The 19,100-nt window shown below is 35.8% G+C and overlaps 1 protein-coding gene across 1 annotated transcript; it reads left to right on the top strand.

The window, feature by feature from the left end:
* The first annotated feature begins 1,456 nt into the window (after positions 1-1,456).
* Positions 1,457-17,127, top strand: LOC148958355 (programmed cell death 6-interacting protein-like). The gene is made up of 15 exons (XM_089113018.1): positions 1,457-1,760; positions 2,820-2,874; positions 3,054-3,120; positions 4,318-4,599; positions 5,221-5,330; positions 5,630-5,746; positions 5,907-5,966; positions 6,560-6,846; positions 7,218-7,395; positions 7,811-8,032; positions 13,364-13,672; positions 14,028-14,162; positions 14,958-15,052; positions 15,525-15,592; positions 16,077-17,127. The coding sequence occupies exons 1-15, from the start codon at positions 1,558-1,560 to the stop codon at positions 16,421-16,423; spliced, it is 2,535 nt and encodes an 844-aa protein (XP_088969144.1). The 5' UTR covers positions 1,457-1,557; the 3' UTR covers positions 16,424-17,127.
* Positions 17,128-19,100: the final 1,973 nt, after the last annotated feature.

The following is a 19,100-nucleotide window of genomic DNA, read 5'->3' as shown; positions in this document are numbered from 1 at the left end:
TCTGGTGTTTTCCAACTCTCATTACAACAGGATTTTTTCAATTGGCATACATGCGCTGGAGCAAAGAGCCAAAAGGGTGTTATCCTGTCCTGGAGTCTTAAGCCGGAAATGACACCCTGTTGGCAGGCGCATTCCCGGGTAACCAGGGTATTAAGTGTCCCCCTCCCCAGAGGGTGGGGAGCAAAGTCTATGGTCTGTATTTGCATAATAAATCACGAGTTTTGGTGTTCTTCAAGGATCTTTTCCTACAGCACTGCTGCTCTTCACTGACATTTCAAGTAACACTTCATTCTACCTCTAAAATGAAACATATCAATGATAAGCAAAACCAACAAAGGCAAATACAAAGACAATCCATCTGGACGATCACTTTGAAAAGCAGAAAGAATGATCTTTGATCCCATGTAAACATGGAAGTAAATAATTTTCATATAGCTCCGTGAAAGAGTTGGAAAAGCTGAAGCGGAATAGGATTGAATTTATTTTCAATCTGGTATGGCTTCAAATGTTTAATTCACCTTGAAATTAGTCTCTTGCCATTCATGCATGCTAAAAGTGGAATTGTGCAGAAAAAGTGAAGGCTCCGATAAAAAATCAATCTAAGTTTCTGAGTTTTTATTTACTATAATGTTGGCAACACATTCAAGAAGATATGCTTTTGCTTAGGATGCTACTGAAACTTTGGAGGCTATGGGTTTTACAGACAAACACTGTCCCCCACCCCGAAAAATGACTATAAAAGTTCACCCCTGCAATCAAATATTATGAATATCAAACAGAAGAGAAAGTGCCAACCACAAAGTTTAATTTGCATGGAAGTTTTACTTATGCTTTTGTAATGCGAGCCATTCAATAATTTTTCTAAAGTCTCCGATGAGTTTGATAGCAATTGATAAGCAAGGGAAATATAATGTGTTCAGTTCAGTGTCAGTTCAGTAAGAAAGATCTGAATGAGAATAATGTGAGAATGTGATGAAAGATCTGAATGAGATCGGGTTGAGTAGTAATTTTGAGGATAAAGATGGAAGAATATAAAGCAATTACCATTCCCAGGTTGCAAAGTTTCTTTTGTTTCTCTACAAGACTAACTTCGATCTAAGTATTCATATATTCATACAAGGATTGAAATTATTTACACATTTACACTGTGGGTAGAAAACTAGAGGGTTGACCCCCCTTTTTTAATGCCGGAAAATACCCCTCTTCTTCTTTTGCTATTGGTTCTAAGAAATGTACAGGCGAAGGGCCTCTTGTAATTTTTCATTGCTTTCCGTAAAACATTATAAGATTAAGACCATCTGTTGCTATCACGGAAATTATGTTCGGGGGCAGGAAATTGCAGAGAGAACCTCTGGCTGGAAACACGTTTTGCCCACGTCAGTGTGATGCTTACGATGCAATTTTGTACAATCTATTTTTAGCTTTAAAAGTTGACATCATCAGGGATTCAGAATCGAGGCTGGGACAATATGCAGAAAAAAAGGCGAAGTCGACGACGCGGAGGAAGAAGCACAGGAAAGGCCTCGCCAGTAAACTGAAAGCAATAGCCCTATCAAGATGTCTTCATTGCTACAAATACCGCTTAAGAAATCTCAAAATGTAGAACTGATCAAACCATTTTCGAATTACATTAAAAACACATTTTCAGAAGAGAAATTGAGGGATACAAAGGATGCCCTAGCCGAACTTAGTCAACTAAGGGCAAACGCAGTTGTAAAATCACTGGATAAGCATGAAACATCATTGGAAGTATTACAAAGGTCATTTTGCCTTTTAAATTCTTTAATGTTCTTGTTGCTATGATGATGCTAACCAACCTTTAGCGTTGGTTGAAGAGTCAAATTATATCAAATTCCCACATTGTGCAAGTCCAGTTCTGTTTCTACCTGGAAGTTAATGATAGTAAAAGATAGATATATAGTAAGAATAAATCCAAATATAAAGTTTATGTTGCCCAAATTTTGTGTAGACAATCTGAAAATCCTATGATGCATTGTAATGTTATTCATGATCTTTTCAAAATCTGATGCTTATAATGATAATGATAATACCCTTTTTATGTTGATTTAATTCCACAATATTGTGAGCACTACCCTATGCAAACATTAACAAAATTTTAGAGATTGCATAATGGGTTCTGTAATGACGTAAAAAAATCTGAAATGCCTGCCTAATTGACCAAGCCTTTACAATCATAAACAAAGTTTACAAATTCATACCACCTTTTTGGTAATATGTGTTTTTTAGTTTTTAACCAAAAACCAACGCTAGCATATCATTAAGTACAAAGATGAAATAATTTTATGCATAAGAAATACATGTATTTATTTTGTATTTCATGGTGACCACAGATGATCATGATAGCATGAAGGAACATGCTTTTTCATAAATCCACAAGCATTAATTTGGTATGCAACATCATATTGCCACGTGCAACAACAATCTTGTTTGTTCAATTGCCATATTCTGCGGTGTGCCGGAAAACAATATGAATTACTTGTTTTCTGTAAAATTAAGCTATTGCTCATTGAAAAAAGGTAGTTTGGTAATATCAATCATGTATTTTTAACTTATGTGATGTTTATATAGCAAACATGTTAAGGAAATAATCTGGACAAGAAAAGTTAATAAAACCATGATGTGAAACAATGTGCTTATGAACTGATAAGAAGCAAAAGACCTAAAGAATGAAACAATTTTTTAGATTTGATTTTCTTAACTACCTCAGAAATATTAGGCTTTTAGAAAAGTAGTGTTGTTTGAATAGGGCATAGAAAGGTTAACTGTTTAACATTTGTTTTTGCTATTCTGTTTTGCAGATACTATGACCAACTCTGCTCAATGGAGGCTAAGCTTCCTATTACAGAGGACCAAGTATGCATTTTTCCCTGATTACTACTTTCATTATAATTGAATTTGTAACCCTAAGACAAACAACCAGGAAATACAGAAATCCATCAGTTTGCTAGTTATAGTAATGTTCAATTATGCCAAGAAAGATCTATGATCAAATTGCTTTGATAAAGTACCATATTTTTATATTTTTTAAATAGATAAGGATAAGTTTTACATGGCAAGATGCATTTGACAAAGGTGGAATCTTTGGTGCAACCAAAGCATGTAAGGAATTTATCATTTCTTTTGGATTGTTTGATTTTCTTTCTATCATATTATGTTAAGAGGGTTAATGGAAAGTTAGAGACAATATATGCCACATGGATTGTAAGTATTGTAGCTCCTGTTTCCATTACTTTGCTTCTGTATGTTGCAGGCTTTGTTCATTTCGTTTCCTCTTGAGCCCTTCCCATTGCTTTAGCCTAAACTGTTTTTTAAAAGTCATTAAAAACAAAGGTGTTCCCATCATTTTGTTTTTTCCATTTTCATATCCCTTTTTGAGCTCTCTTTGAAACTGAAAATGGATGAACTCGTTTTTAAATGGCGCTGTTTTTCAATTTCTTGTTAAAACAATTTGTTTTACAATGATTTTGTTCTTGAATGACTTTGTTTTCAATGGCTTTTAAAAATGGGTGGTTTTTCAAATACCTCTGTTTTGATTGAAAAATTTGATTCAGAATTGTTATCAAATGACTTTGTTTTTGTGCGATGAAATGATCATTTGTGGAAATTGATCTCTTTGGAATAAAGATGAATAGGAAAATATCATCGAGAGAGCTAGGAAAACTTCAAATTAAAAAGGAGAATGAAAGAAATTTAAAATAGCATCTAAACTTCAAATAGAATCGAATTTCCAACTACAGCTGATTTGACAGAGTCAGGTGGTGATGATAGAATCTAGAAACTTGGCCTCGTTCAGTGGAACATGAACATAACTATACGATGTAGCATTTAGTTCATTTTAAAATTTCATTAATTGTAGAAAAAACTTTATTGTTTTGTGTATTTCTACATCCTAATAAAAAAGAGTTCATGTATACATATTCGTCCTTGCTATATTTACCATTCCTGTTTATTTTTCTAGTTTGCACTTTTCTTTTGAAAGGAATTTCACTTCACTCCAGTCCTTAACAAAAGAATTTCTGATTCAAGTTTAAAAATATTACTTTTTAATTATTGTGCATTGTTCTCCCAAAAATTTTTTTAACATGCTATTATGAGGACACTACGCTGCCATGTATTGTAGTTTCATGAGCAGTAAAATAAACATATAGATTTTCCTATTTTTTCTCCCTTCTTTGCAATAACATCTTTTTTGTATCTACAAAAAAAGCGTGAAAGTTGTAGAATCACTCATTAACTTCTCCTCAATCTGTCAGTTACCAGTTACCTTTTGTAATTATATTCTGTTTAAAATTTCAGCATTGATAAATGGAGCATATGAAAAATGCTGTGTTCTTTTCAACATTGGCTCGTTGTTTAGCCAGATTGCATGTTCCCAGAACCTAGGGACAGATGATGGCATGAAAACGGCTACAAAGTATTTTCAACAAGCGTCAGGGATTTTCAGTCACCTAAAAGAAGTAGCGTATCCACAGCTGAATACGTTACCTACACCTGATTTTGCTGTTGACTGCCTTGCTACCCTCAGTGCTATCATGCTAGCACAAGCTCAGGATTGTTATTACCAAAAAGCATCAGAAGGTGAGGCTGTTGTTTTGGGCAGGACATCAGAACCGAGGATGCACCAGTGGCAGATGCCTCCCAACTTTTCAAATATGCTCCCTTTCCAAAAATTTTTCTCTTTATGACTTTTTGGAAAAGTACCCCTTTTTGTGAGACATAGTGCCTTCTCCTACCTTTTCCCTTCCAACTTTCAAATGCATCTGATGTGTCAAAGCTTAACAAAGAGATAACTTGATATTTTCATTGTATAAGAAGTAAGAGTTTCCTTTTTTAGAGAAAATTATCCAAAATTAAACTAGAATGGTATTTTTTTCCTTTGGACTAATGGACAAAAGAATGACCTTGTGGCATCAGCTCTTGGACTTAGTCAATTATTATTGCAGCTCTATTTTAGTAGGTTGTATTTGATTGCTTTAAGTTTTCCTGTTTCTGAAACCTTACCTGCCAAAATGCTAAGCTGTGAAAAAAAATTGAAGCTGTGCAAAAATCCTATCATTTAATTTTCATCCATTAATTTTTGTATACATAATATGTATAAATATTAGTAGATATATTTTTGTTATTATATAAATCATCAAATTGTAGATATTGTCCTGATTTATTTCAGCAGTGTTGATATTTGAAAATTTATTTTGATAGGGAAAATGAAAGTGGCAAATTTAGCAAAAATTGCTGCACAGACAGCAGACTTTTATCAAGATGCTAATCGGTTGGCCACTTCACCTATGGTTAAATCTATGTGGGAAAAGGTAAATTTGTCTTTGTGCCTAAATTTTACCAATTTTTTTGTTAAAGTTGTTTTTTGTTGTTGTTGTTGCTATTGTGGTTGATGTTGTTGTTGCTATTGTTGTTGTTGTTGTTGCTGTTTTGTTATTGTTGTTATTATTCGAATTCCCTTTGGCTGTTATGAAGAATTTCAGTGACTTTTCACCCAGTTCCATAGCTGATGGCAATGAAAAAGTTCATCTTCAGCAAAATACTCTTAGCAGGAGAAGGAAAGATTCTGTGTTCTTTACCTTTCCTGTTTTAGCTTTAACTTGTATTTTAGGAGTGGATTCCTATTCTGTCCGGAAAGCAAGCCTATTTCACTGCAGTTGCAGAATATCACCAAGCCAGCGTTTGTGAAGAGCAGAAAAAATTTGGTGAAGCAGTTGCCAGACTTCAGGTTTGTGTCTGAGAAACTGTCACTTTAAAGCTTCCAGTTGATACAAAGAGTTTAAAGCTTTTTTTGTTATATTTAGATAAAGATATCAACAATGCCAACAACTTCAAATTAACTGTAATATTACATATTAAACACTGTCCAAACGTTTTCAAACTTGCAGAAAGCGGAAAAGTACATACTCGATGGCATCCGGAATGGAGACAAATACTATGACTGTAGAGTAAGTTGACCAAAGTTTAACCTCAGAGTATCAACCTTTTACCTTTGAAATGGTTGTGCTAGTATTTTACTACTTTTTAAAATGTCTGTCGTTGTTGGTGAGGAGCTCTTCAATATACTGATTTTATTTATAAAATTTGCAAGGCCTCATTCAGATATGATGAAAGTTCGGCAATTGCGGATTGCGTTTGAGTGATTTCTAAAACGAATGTTATATAAAACTTTTAGCTTGATCGTTATATTAAACGATAGCCGGGAGGAAGTTACAACGAGGTCATGTAAAGAAGCGCTGAAAAATCGTTAGAAGGTATCCTAGCTGGGGCTGTTCAAATCTTGAAGGGTGAATGAATCGTCCAACCTAGAATAAAAGGCTTCCGAGTGTAGGCTAAGGACTTTGCTCTGTGCTTCTCTACTTGATAGAGGGAAAGATGGTTTTGCTTTAGAACTTGTTTATTGAAGTAAATTGCAAGTGTTCTTTTTTCAAATTTCCAAGCTTGTGCCATGGAAAGATTAAACACTTGATTTATTCCATTTTTCTTATTTCAATGATCATTTTAAAATGTTGCTGTACATTGTGTAAATGTTGTTTTATAGGAAATGGCAGACAGCATCAAGAAAAAGCATGCAGGCGCGAAGAAAGACAACGATATCATATATCTGGATAAAATTCCACGACATGATTCTTTGGACTCTATCGGAAAAGCGGCGCTGGCTAAAGCTACCAGTGTCCAGTCCCCCTTGTCTAGCTCATTCACAGACCTCTTCCCTTCACTGGTGCCTGTTGCTGTAAACCAAGCAGTAGCCACATTTGAAAGTAAAAAAGCAGACTTAGTAAACAAAGAGATCGGTCGATTAAGAGAGTCTACACAAGTTCTTAACGGGTACGCGCAGCAGAAACATTTCATTTGTTATTTAGAACCATGGCCTCTGTTACCGCCCTTTGCATCCAAGGTTTTCTCTATGTTCTTTCACGAACCAATTTATGCCAAATCCTCTCCAGTTTTTCCTGCTCATCCCATTACTAACCTGGTCCGTGTTACTAGCGTATTGATGTCGTCAAGTATCCATTTTTTCATAAGGGATCTAGAAATGGTGTGGGTGGACTGTCACTTAAGCCCTTTCAAAAGAAATTTCTCATTCAAATCTTAAAGGACCACCTTTTTCTCGATTGTCCATCCGTTCAACCTGCTACTCTTCTGTCGTGCTATAATCCCTCCCCTTGCTTTCTTCTATCTTCGTTTGTATTTTCAAGGATATTGGCATCGTTAAATCTGCCTGCAGCCATCGAAGATTTATCAGGCGCCAAGGTTCCTCAGTCGGTCCTAGACAAATCTACCGCGGTGAAGCAGAAAGGAGGCCTTAACAAAATTGATCAAATGATGCAGGACCTACCAGATCTGCTGAACAGAAATAAAGAAATAATCGACGAGGTTAGGTGATTAAAGTTTAAATGTTGAGCTGACAACATCTTGAGTTTACAACGACAAAACCAAGACACCAAAGCTTCAAGCCTGCAAGATAATTTGTTAATGTTTTCAACTTTTTCAGTTTTATAAGAGAAATAGAATAAGAAACAAGCAAAGATTCCTGTACCAATCCGTGTTCTTAATCATTGCCCTGTTTTCGAAAATATCAAATCTTGTTCATGTTGCTTGTAAGTATGGAAGCATAAATTCGTGAACAACTATTTTCAGTATTTCGGAAAGAAGGACATAATTCTCTTTGGTCAACAAGAGATTGAATTGCAATTAAGTCTGATAGTTTTATGTGTAATTAAAAAAACCCCGTTAAAATTTCTATGTTTGATATTGTAAGTATATGATTAGTAACTTATTAATTCTACAGACAATTCGAATGATGGATGAAGAAGAACAAGAAGATACTCAGATGAAAGATCGGTTCCAAAGCAGATGGAACCGGACTCCTTCGAAGCTACTAACCGAACAACTTCGAGCTGAAGGTGCTAAGTATATGTCTATTTTGAACAATGCGACGAAAGCCGACGCGATCGTCAAGACGAAGTACAACGAGAATAGACGAGCCATGGATATCCTGTGTAAATCAGCGGTAACTACTTGTCCTATTTCTTTACATTTATTTGCTGTTGCTAATATCGAAGGGGAATTTTTCGGAACTGAGAACACTCTAGAAGGAGACAATAGGTCTAGGATTCTTTGTTTTCGATGACAGAAATCCCAACACGCTGCTGTGTAAAGACCGATTTCCGCTAAAGTCATGTGACCCCGGCAAAAGGGAATGAACGAATCAGCGAATCGGCGAATGCCACCAGTCGCTTAGTGCGCATACGATGCGAAAGAAAGAAAGTAAAGCGCATGCTCAAAAATTCATTTGGTTGATTTTGCGGCCAATGAATCAATTTGAAATCACGCCTAAGTAATCCTAGAATAATCCTGCCACGCGATCCTACAATGGCCTTCCCTGCTTGATGTGCTGTGACTTCATTATTTCATACACAATATACAATCTGTTCTGCTTTGCAGCATTTTTTGACCCCTTTGACATTATTTTGCCAGATGAAAGTCGTCAGCAATAAATATTTGCTTTGCCTTCGCACTTTGCCGAACATATTTCGAGTGTATTTTTCGATGAAAGGTCAAACGAAGTTTATTACACAAGAGAAAATTTCCTGCTCATGTGATAGCTTCCTCTTTCTGACTTTTTTACTGGCACATCACTGTTTTGATTGACTAATTGAATAACCCCCATCCCCTTCCATCATCCTGTCTTTCCCTGTCTTGTCAAGAAATATACTGCAACTCTCCTTTTCTTGGACAATTTAACGACTTGGTGCATTCTGGGGGATTTACTATGCTGCGGTAAATCTGTGTAGCTACCAAGAACGTCTTCTTCTTCTTCAGTACAAATATACCACAAGTATGTCCAGAAAGCAATAATCAAAGTGCTGTTTTTTCACTTTGTTCTTAAATTCTTTGGCATATTTGGAACAACTATCAGCAGATTGGTAGGATGGTCCTTCCTGACGAGGTTGAATGAAATAGCGCTATGTTATGGCCCCTTTTCAAAGACCTCCCCCCCCCCCTGTGATATTTAACCTAGTAGTGAATATTGATAAAATATATGCAGATAAAAACGTTTCCACATTACCAGTTAGTTATCTGAACTTATTTAATCCATTTTCCTAATTTTTGAAAACATTATTTTTCTGTGTTTAAAAGAAAATTTAGCACTAAAAATCTTAACTTTTACGCCTTTTTATGTGCGGACAGTTTTAATGCGAACACTTAACTGGGTAGCCTTGTCTTATCAACAATGCATGTTTTTTTATTTCTTTACTTAAAGCTGGTACAATTTCTAGCTATGCATACTCAAGCTAATTAAAACCAACTAATTTAAATTATCAACACTAAATATAATATAAATCAAATATAACCGATTGTGCTAATGTATTCCTTGCAAAAATTACAAATACAATTGAACAATGTAAATTCTGAAATTTTTTTCTTGAATATTTGTAAAGTAGGGGAGTCCTTTATCTCGTTTGGAACTGAGTTCCAAATTTGGCTACATCTGTATGATGCGGTATTAAATCCATATATTTTTCAATGTGGCTCCGCTGTTTTGAGTTTCTTTTCATTGACGGAAAATATTTCATCCATAAAAGGTGGATTCAAACCGTGTAATGTTTTGTAATTTCTATCGCAAGATATTGTAAATTTTTCTTGTGAGAAGTTATTGTTTTATTCTTCATTAAAAGTTGTTCAAAAGTTGATTCATAATCATCATGGGCTATTCTCATTGCTCTTTCATGAATCTGGTTTATCCGTCAATTACATTTCCTACTGCAAAACATCCAAATAGAAGGACAATAGTTAAAATATGATAATATGGACGTTTTCATTAAAATAATTCGCTTAGATTTGTCCATATACGAAGCAATCCTGGCTAGAGCGTTTACCTTTTTCCCAGCTTCTTCACAAAAAACTTTAATATGTTCTTCTAATCTAAGTTGATGGTCTAGTGTTACTCCCAAAAGTTTAACATTCTTACTTTCTATTATAGTAGAACCATTAATTTGAATTTTGAATTCCTCTAAATTGAATCGATAGGCTTTAAATGTTATAAGCTTGCTTTTTATCGCCTTCAAGCACCAACAAATTTTCGTAAAACCATTTATTAAGAATAGCGCTTCCGATTCTAAGTCGTCAGTTAGTTCATTTATATCCGTACTTGACAGCCAAATTGTATTGTCATCTGCAGCATAAGTTGCTTTTGTTCAAATGCAGAAAAATATCGTTTATGTAACTATTGATAAACAACGGGCCTAAGATTGATCCTTGAGGAACTCCTTGCTTTGTTTCCATCCAATCACTAAAATCTGAGTTTATTTTTACTCGTTGTACTTATTTATCTAGATAACTATACATGAATTTCATTGATTTGCGTTGCGTTGTCGCTGAAGCCATAAGATTCCAATTTGGCTGGTAAACAATCAAATGTTTGTGCGTGTTGTGTGCTATAACCTTTTCTGAATCCACAAAGCAAAGGGAACAGTTTAACAATGATGTAATTGTAGATTTGATTAAATATTATTCTCTCAAATATCTTTGAAGCTGAAGGGAGCACACTTATTGGTCTATAATTCTCTTTACTAGTTGAATCTCCTTTTTTAAAAATAGGGCACACATTAGCCAAGAAAGGGAAACGTTTTATCAGAAATAGATTGATTGAATATTTCAGCTAGTGGTTCAGAGACAACGTCTATTGCCATTTTAAGAACTTTCGGGGGGATGTTATCAGCTCCTGTTGATTTGTCTTCCTCTAGGTTGTAAATGTTCTCTCTTACCTCCTTGGAAGTTATATTTTCAAAGTTAAACTTGATCAAACGTTTCCTTGTTCTTTCAAATACCACGGTGGTTTTCAAATCATTTCAATTGATCTAATAGTGACGAGGCTGTCCTTTCGTCAGACGTCTGTTACACATTTTCAGATAAAGGTCAGGCTATAATGAGGCGTTCAGTGATATTTACGAAATGATTATTCAACGTTTGTGCTACTATTTTGCTGTCAGACAGGATTTTATCGTTCTCTATCAGTATGATTTTATTTGGTTTTGTAATTTTATCATTTAATAATGGCTGAATGCTTTATTATCCTTGACGAATTTGACATCTAAATTTTCGAAATATCTTCTTTTAGTGCGTCTAATTAATTTAACACATTTATTTCTGACTTTTTTGTACCTCTCCCTATTAGAAACTGTTTTATTTTTGTTGAGCTATCTTTTTGCCTTAGATCTCAGCATTATCAATTTTATTTTATCTTAATTCATGAAAGGCGCATTATTTGCTCTCACTAATTTTTTGTTCGGAGGGGCATGTTTATCGAGAATAGAAGTCAAAGTTTGATTGAAAACATCGTACGATACATTTTCTTTAGGTGTTTTAGCTAAATTAAATTGAAGATCCTCGTTAAATTGATCGGTAGAAAAAGTTTTTTACGAATTCAGTTTTTAGTACAGTATAGGTTAGTTTATGGTGGTCAGACAAACATGTCTGATATGTACCTGTATTTATATAGCTGTATTTCTTGTTTGTTAAGATCAAGTCATAGCATTTAGGCGGGTTACTTTTGTAGCATGTTGGCTTTCTATGTTAGAAAAACCAGGTTCCATATTAAAGTCCCCAAGTATTAGAATTCTTTCACAGCTTTGTGAATAAAAATCCAATAACTTAACTAATTCATCAAAAAATAGATATCATTTTGGTTTGGAGGGTGATAAATTCCAATAATTATACATTTTTGTTTTTTAAAATTAACTTCAACGGAAATAGTTTCTATGTCATTTGCTGGGTTGAGATTTCTTGCAGCCTGTTTTACGGCCTGTCTTACTGCCTGTCTTACGGCCCGTCTTACGGCCCGTCTTACGGCCTGTCTTACGGCCTGTCTTACGCGAGTTTTTGAAAATAAAGTGCTGCTCTGGTTTCTGTGAAAGTCACCCGTGTGCCATACAATCCACGTGAAGCTAGATTCAAGTACAGCAAGGCTTCCAAAGCAGAGATTTAGGTGCTCTGCTAGTTTGTCTGTATGGTGCATGTTACAGTTCAGATCAGGACGGCTGGTAAATATTTCATTATTTTTCTTTTTTCTCCATTTTGGAGAGGACAACGGACAGATTAGTTTGGTGCTAAATTTGTATTTGCCTGTTGAAAACATTTATAGAAGATTTAGCGAGTCATTAAGCAAGAATTTGTTGAAAAAGGGCGGAGATTCACAGTTTGATGCCAGGAGTTTTAGGTAATAAATATTTAAGGAGGCAGGAATTAGGCAGAAAACGATGGTTTTACAAGCTATCAAATTGACATATACACGTTTTGGCCGGTTGTTGAACCTGCTTTAATGGATTCATGCATCTGTGTCCTTTCTCAAACTAAATGCCATGGGAAAATTCAGCCTGTTGAACAAAGATCAACTTAAATAATTATATTTAATACGGGTGATTATTATTGAACAGACTCATTTGTTTTTTAATGTTTTGATGAAACCCCTGGTTGCAAGAGCCTGGTCAGCGTAAAATGATGTGAAAAAGACTTGAAACAACACGTGAATCAATCGTTGTTAGTCTTTTCGTGTCAAAATGCATACATTTTGGAGAGATTAAGGTTGAAGAGGTGGAGTGATTGCTTAGTTTTCAGATAGTTTGTACTTTAAGCAGCTTGATCTTCATTAAACCTTTCGGGTCACACAGTCAGGTGACCAGATTACTTCTCTTTTTGACTGATTGGTCGCTGTGTGGCTTTGCAGATTTCCCACATATAGATTCATCACATCTTTGCTAACCCATTTGGACGTAGCTCTTTGTGCATCAGTTAATCCTATTTCACGAGAAGCAGACAAAGCTGATACAATGCTGTTTTTTATTATTTGTTAGAAACCAAATGGAAAAGTGTCAGTGCCCTGCATTGCGAGCTGCATTGCGAGCTGCATTGTGCCCTAAATGGCCTTCCACTGTTTTATTTGCAGTGGATTTAATTGAACTGCATTTTACTTGTTTTTCTATTCTATCTGCAGTAGATAAAGTGAAGGGTCTTTTTCTTGCATCTTTTTGTTTCAATTCCTAACTTAGAAAGAAGAGCAATAGTTTCTGTTTGTCACATCTACATAACTTTCTTTTTATGTAATATGTAAATAAATTTGTTTGATTCGAAGACTAATTTCACATTTGCGTTAATGCAGCTAACTATGTTTAGCGATATGCGTTGTTGAAGTCGTTGTGTTTCATGAATTCCATAGCAGCGATATTAAATCGTAAACTATTGAATTCTTTGCTACCTGTCTTTGTATTACTTTATCTTGCAAAGGCCGGTGTAAGGGTGGTGTATTAGGACTAGTGTAAAACGTACATTAACGATTTTTCAGCAAGAAATCGAGGCAGCTTTGCCAAAAGGAGGCTCAAATGTTGCTGGAGGTGGACAAAGTGCGGTCCAGGAACTTAGGAAACTAATGGCTGATATTGACGAAATGAAAAAAGAAAGAGAAAAACTCGAGGAGCAGTTCAAAGAGACGCCTTTGGACATGGCCCCGAAATTCCTGCAAGCTCTTTCAGCCGAGGGATTTATTGACAGTGAAAGAATCAGTAATGTTGGCTTGGAGGAAAAGTATGGTGAATATCAGAGAGAGGTTGATGAGAGTCTGAACCAGCAGGAGGCTCTATTGGCAAAAATCCAGGTATAGAGAATTAATTAATGGAATAAGTGATCGGATAAGAGTTAAAGAATATTTTTTTATTGCCGCTGATAGTTCAAAGTTTTAATTCATCTTAAACTGTTTTTCTTCAGGAAAAAGCGATAAACACAAATTTTCATTAATAAGCGCAGGAGAATTATCAGGCCATTATAAAACCTTTATGGTAGCATTATTGTACAGTTAATGATATTTCGTGGAAGAAGAGGAGCTGGCCTTGTAGATTGTGACTTCTGTGGTGATAGTTTCACAATGTAGGCCTGATTACAGTCTTTTAAACTTGAGCAGCGCCGCGTTTAAATATGACACTGCATGTTTATGACTTTTTATGGTTTTTTAGGATGCTAACAACCGTTTTGTTGCTGAAAAGCAAAGCAGTGGTGCGGCTAGTCAACGGGATCAAATGCTTAAGGAACTCGCTCAAGCCTATGACGCGTTCATTGAACTTCTCGGTAACCTTCAAGAAGGAAGCAAGGTGCCTTTTTATTACACTTATTTACGAAATACGAAATAAACACGGTGCCTTTTTATTACACTTATTTACGAGATACGAAATAAACACGGCTCTTTGGATCTGAAGAGACATTGTTTTGTTAAACATTTTGAGCGGATAAGACAAGATGCTTATTCATAAAAACGCCCAAAAAACTCAGATGCTAATTCCCAAGTATTTAGTTTCCATTCTAAGAGGTTGTTGTTAACGTTTTTTGGGGATTTGTAAATTTTCATGGGTAAGAAATTCAAAACTTCAATGTTCATACCAGTTTTATTGAATACTTTCTAAAATTCCAAGGAAGCCTATGCTTTTTGGCCATTTGGAGTCTATTGCCCCCCCCCCCTTATTATGTAACAGGCTCACTCTCCTGTCACATGTCACGCATGCGCTGTTAATTAATAATCACATGACTTTTAACCATATATATTGTAAATAGAGATTGAATTAGTAGCAGAGTTAAGTTTTTGGCCATTTGGAGTCTATTGCTCCCCCCCCCCCTTCATTATCAATAATCAAAACAGAGCTATACACAGCTTTCTTCACTTGTTTGAGCAATCTAACAAAAAGCAATCGTCATCTTCCAACTTCATCGACAATTTTATTACAGCCCAGTTTCAGCCCTTTATTAAGTTTTTTTATCATGCTTGTTTGCATTCTAAAAAGCTTTCATGTGTGCTCGAACCTAATCTATGTATCAATCAAAGTCCAGTCAGATTGTATTTTAGAGGTTGAAAAACTTGATAATAAAACTGATTTTTTCGTTATCTTTTTCAGTTTTACAACGATTTGACGGAAATTGTGTTGAAATTTCAATCCAAAGTCAGTGACTTGGTTTTTGCCCGGAGGACGGAAAAGGATGATCTTTCAAAGTAATTTGAATCTTTTAAATTTACTTCGTTACAGTAATATCCACTTCATTACAGTTGCCTCTGTTCTAGTAACCTCCACCTCATTACAGTTGCCTCAAGTTCGTTTTAGTAACCTCCATTTCATTGCAGTTGCCTATAATTCATTTTAGTAACCTCCTCTAAATTATAGTTTCCTCTTCCAATGTCAGTAGCCTTCTTTAATTTTTGGTCAACTGCAATCAACCATCCATGATGCATGCTTTTTTAACAACACTCTCTCTGATAACATGACTGTTTTCAATGTTTGACATAATCTGCTAATAGTGGAATATACATAGTCAAAGTCAGAAATTTTAGACTCAAGCTGTAAGCACCATTGGCTGTTGTCTTAAAGCTCATTGCTTAACCTTTTTGCTCAGTTTTGAATGCCAAACTTGCTGTTTTGATTATTAAATTCAAATGTGAGTCAAAACCCCATTGCCTTTTGCAACAGGGACATTCAAAACCAGATCGCGAAAAGTGCGCCTGAACGTGCCCCTGCTGTTCCATCGCACATTCAAGGTATGTATGACGCCTGAGTTGTAAACTGTTTCGTTATTCAAGTGATCTGTTCGTTTTTTTCGCCACATTTATTCATTTAATCGCATTTGATTTCTGCCCACCCGCTGCCAGTTGCTAGTTATTTCATCTTAGTTGCTTTACTGGACAGCGGAAGCCACTGGTACCCGAGATGCAGATTAGAAACTTTAGCGAAATTGCTTTGTTTTCAAGCTGTTTTATAGTTAAACAACATGCGATTTCTCTTTAGAATATCATAAAATCGTTTGCTAGGTGCAGGTGCTGAATCAAGCCTAGATTCTTTGTCTATGAATAATACGCGCGTATAATGGAAGACCAGCCTCTATAGAAGAGCATCGATCCTTTTTAGCCTCTATAGAAGAGCATCGATCCTTTTTAGCCTCTATAGAAGAGCATCGATCCTTTTTAACAAGAATAAAAAATTAAAGGATTTTTATGTTTGATATCTATTTATCTTGATTTGCAGCTCAAGAAAGATCAGTGCCAGACCGCCCGCCCCCACCGAGGTCATCTGCTCCATCCCAACCACCGGCGCAACAACCGGCGCAACAACCGGCGCATCAACAGTTTCAACAGCCTCCACAATACTGGACGGGCCCTAACGCTCCAAATGCACCCTACCCTACCCAGTCGTACATGCCCCAAGCAGGCATGTATGCACCTCCTGGTGGTATGGCTGGGTATGCTCCAGCGTACCAACATGCCCCCCATCCACAGTATCAAGCGCCTCCGTATGGTCAGCCCTACGGTTATCAACAACCGCCTGTGGGCTATTCGGGGTATCCATATCAACAGCCTCCACAGCAACATTGATTCATAAGGGACTAATTATAATCAATATGGCACAATAATATCATTTAAAATTTGGAAATGGGCATATTTTGAGAACGTCCTAATTATTTCTATAAGATAATTGTCTGTAGAACGAGGAAATTACCAAAAGCATAGACTTTGTAGGCATTATATCACGAAGAGGGAAGCTGCAAAGGCTGAAGCTTCTTGAATGTCTAGATTTTCTTCTCTTCATATCCTGTCGTATTTTATCTTGACAGCTGTTCCTTTTTGTAGTTTAATCTTTTCCCGACTTCAGATCTTTCTAGTTTCAGGGTTAAATGGTTTAGAGCTGTCCAATTTTGTATTTTCTTTTGAATGGCGTTCTTGTGTTTACCCTAAAAAAAAGGATTTCATTTGGCGGTGTAATTTAGATTAAGATCTGGGACATTTCCCCAGCCCCACCATACCCTTACAGTTTCAGCATGTGTTCGATGTTCACTAAAGACTAGTTATAACGTAGTTCATGGATTTTTTCTTTATGTTGTAACACGGACTAGCTCTTTAATTCTAATTTTTTAATTCAGTCGGGTTTGTAATACGAGTATCTGTTGACCATAATTTGATGTTGTTTTCACAATTTCCACCTAGATTGTTCTTAGTGATTCCAATATTAGAAACTTGCTGATAGCACTTTGATTTGTAAATTTGAATGATTTGATTATATAGTAAAGCTGTGAAATCCACTTGCACGGCAAGAAATTTATGACTGCTTACCTTCTTGCAAGCCCTGTAACAAGTAAAATCATATGTTTTCAAATTGATATTTAGCAACCCCCTAAATGTTTTCCAAGGGTGGCAACTTGGTGACAATAGGCTGTTGCATGTCAACGCATGCAGCTGAAACATACATTTATAGTGTTGAGTTTTCCAATATTATAGCTCTAGTTTTGAGCAAGAAAATATCCTAGAGAAATGTTGAAACTTCTTGTTGCAAATTCGAGAAAACAGAGGAAGATCGTAACCTCTTAAAATCATGATTTTGTACGAAGAATTAGTATGCTGAGCTTTTTAGGTTTTTTAAAAACAGGGTTCCTAAAAACATTGGAAGGTCCCAACAAATGGCTTTAATTTTCAGATAGTGATTAGGTTTTGGTTTTGCCTTCATCAGTACAGTTGGATCAGGAAACCGCATACTGGAGTTCATCAACGCTTCGTGAAATTTTCACTGATTTTAGCCAAACAGGGCCTTGATAATCTAAGATTTATCACCGTTTAACCTTAAGTGAATGTTTTTACTTCAGCAGGCTAGGCTGAGAACTAGCCTGCGCCGCAGTCCACAAATGCTGCCGCATAAATAAAGCAGCATTTGTGAACTGGGGCACAGGCTAGCTGAGACCTTGCTGCAGTTTGTTTTTATATTCACCGTTATCTCTACATAAAATGAACTCCTGACTGGTTTTACCAACCGTTTAGGTATTAGTGCCGAATAACAGAATAGCTATCAGCATTTGATCGGAACTTTTAACGATCGCATATACGACTTTAATCAATATAAATTCATTCAAGAGAAAACGTTCTAACGCTTCTCCGCTCTTCTGTTCTATTTCAGAGCTCGAATTCATAAAGCTCTGGTACCCCTGATGATAGATTCACTCTCTCTGGATTGTGTACGCAAAATTTGAATATACAAAGCTCTGGACAAGAGTTTTCCTTTCCTTAAAAGCAAAAAATTTTCTCAATCTTTTGAATTCGTGATGCAGCTTTTCTGCAGAGTTCAGAAATATGAGGTTCAAAATTTTGTTTGTAATCTAGCTAGATACCTAGCAATTCTAAGGTTTCTTCAGTCTTTATCAGTTTACCTTAGATGTGGAAATCTTGTCCATTGGTATTTGTCTGCTCAACTTCTTTCTCAATTACCTCAATCAAATTTGATAAATTCATGGAAAAATAAGCAAGAGTATTATCATTGGCATAATTATACAATGTTGCTTGTTTTATAAACCAGAACAGATCGTTTATGTAAAAATTGAATGAGAAAGGGCCCAAAACAGAGCCTTGAGGTACAACCTATAAAATGGTTTGAAAAGGGCTATGCGTATTATTGATTCTGCCTTTTTCAGATAAGAGTATATAAGGACGAGAGCGTTTTCAACTATTTCATAGGCATTTTTATCAAGACATGTTGTATGCAATATGATTTTCTGTAAGTAGCGATGAAAAGCAAAGGGTTTCATCTAAGTATGGAATAGGTTGGTTTTTCAAACCTTTTTCATAAACTTTGGAGAAGATATTCAGTATAATATTAAATTAATCAATTGTTATGGCGTATCTGATTACAGATATTGACGATAAGTGACTTCCAGTTTCCCCTGTCATCAGCTTTTTGAATTAAAGTTCCAGCATCTCATTGGTCAGCAGCTTCAGACTATCCATTTGCCTTCTCCTGTCTCTTTTACCTTCCGTCGATAGCTGATGTTCTAAACCTTTCTTTCTGCATAAGTGTCCATATACTAAGAGGACATACGATTTACTTCCCCCTTTCCTAAAGGGCTTCTTTCGTTATCTCCTTCTTCTCCGTCTGCTGTTTCTCCAAGTTAACTTAAACATCTCCCCTTCTTGAATGTTTTTCCTTTATCATTTTCTGCTTATACTCTTGCTCATCTTCTGCTTCTCATATTCCTTTTTATTTTGTTTCTACAGCTCTTCATCTTCTTCT

Source organism: Rhopilema esculentum, chromosome 16 (genome assembly GCF_057945365.1).
Source record: "Rhopilema esculentum isolate cy_ngs chromosome 16, ASM5794536v1, whole genome shotgun sequence".
In the NCBI taxonomy this organism is placed as follows: domain Eukaryota; kingdom Metazoa; phylum Cnidaria; class Scyphozoa; order Rhizostomeae; family Rhizostomatidae; genus Rhopilema; species Rhopilema esculentum.
The sequence above is the reverse complement of the archived record's forward strand: the minus strand, read 5'-3'. Positions and strand labels throughout refer to the sequence as shown.

What these genes read in the sequence shown, in the direction of transcription:
- LOC148958355 (XM_089113018.1), top strand. Translation starts at nt 1,558, where the DNA reads ATGTCTTCATTGCTACAAATACCGCTTAAGAAATCTCAAAATGTAGAA. An exon ending in TTACCAAAAAGCATCAGAAG is followed by an intron (nt 4,600 to 5,220) that starts GTGAGGCTGTTG and finishes TTATTTTGATAG; the next exon opens with GGAAAATGAAAGTGGCAAAT. An exon ending in GAAAAGGATGATCTTTCAAA is followed by an intron (nt 15,053 to 15,524) that starts GTAATTTGAATC and finishes CTTTTGCAACAG; the next exon opens with GGACATTCAAAACCAGATCG.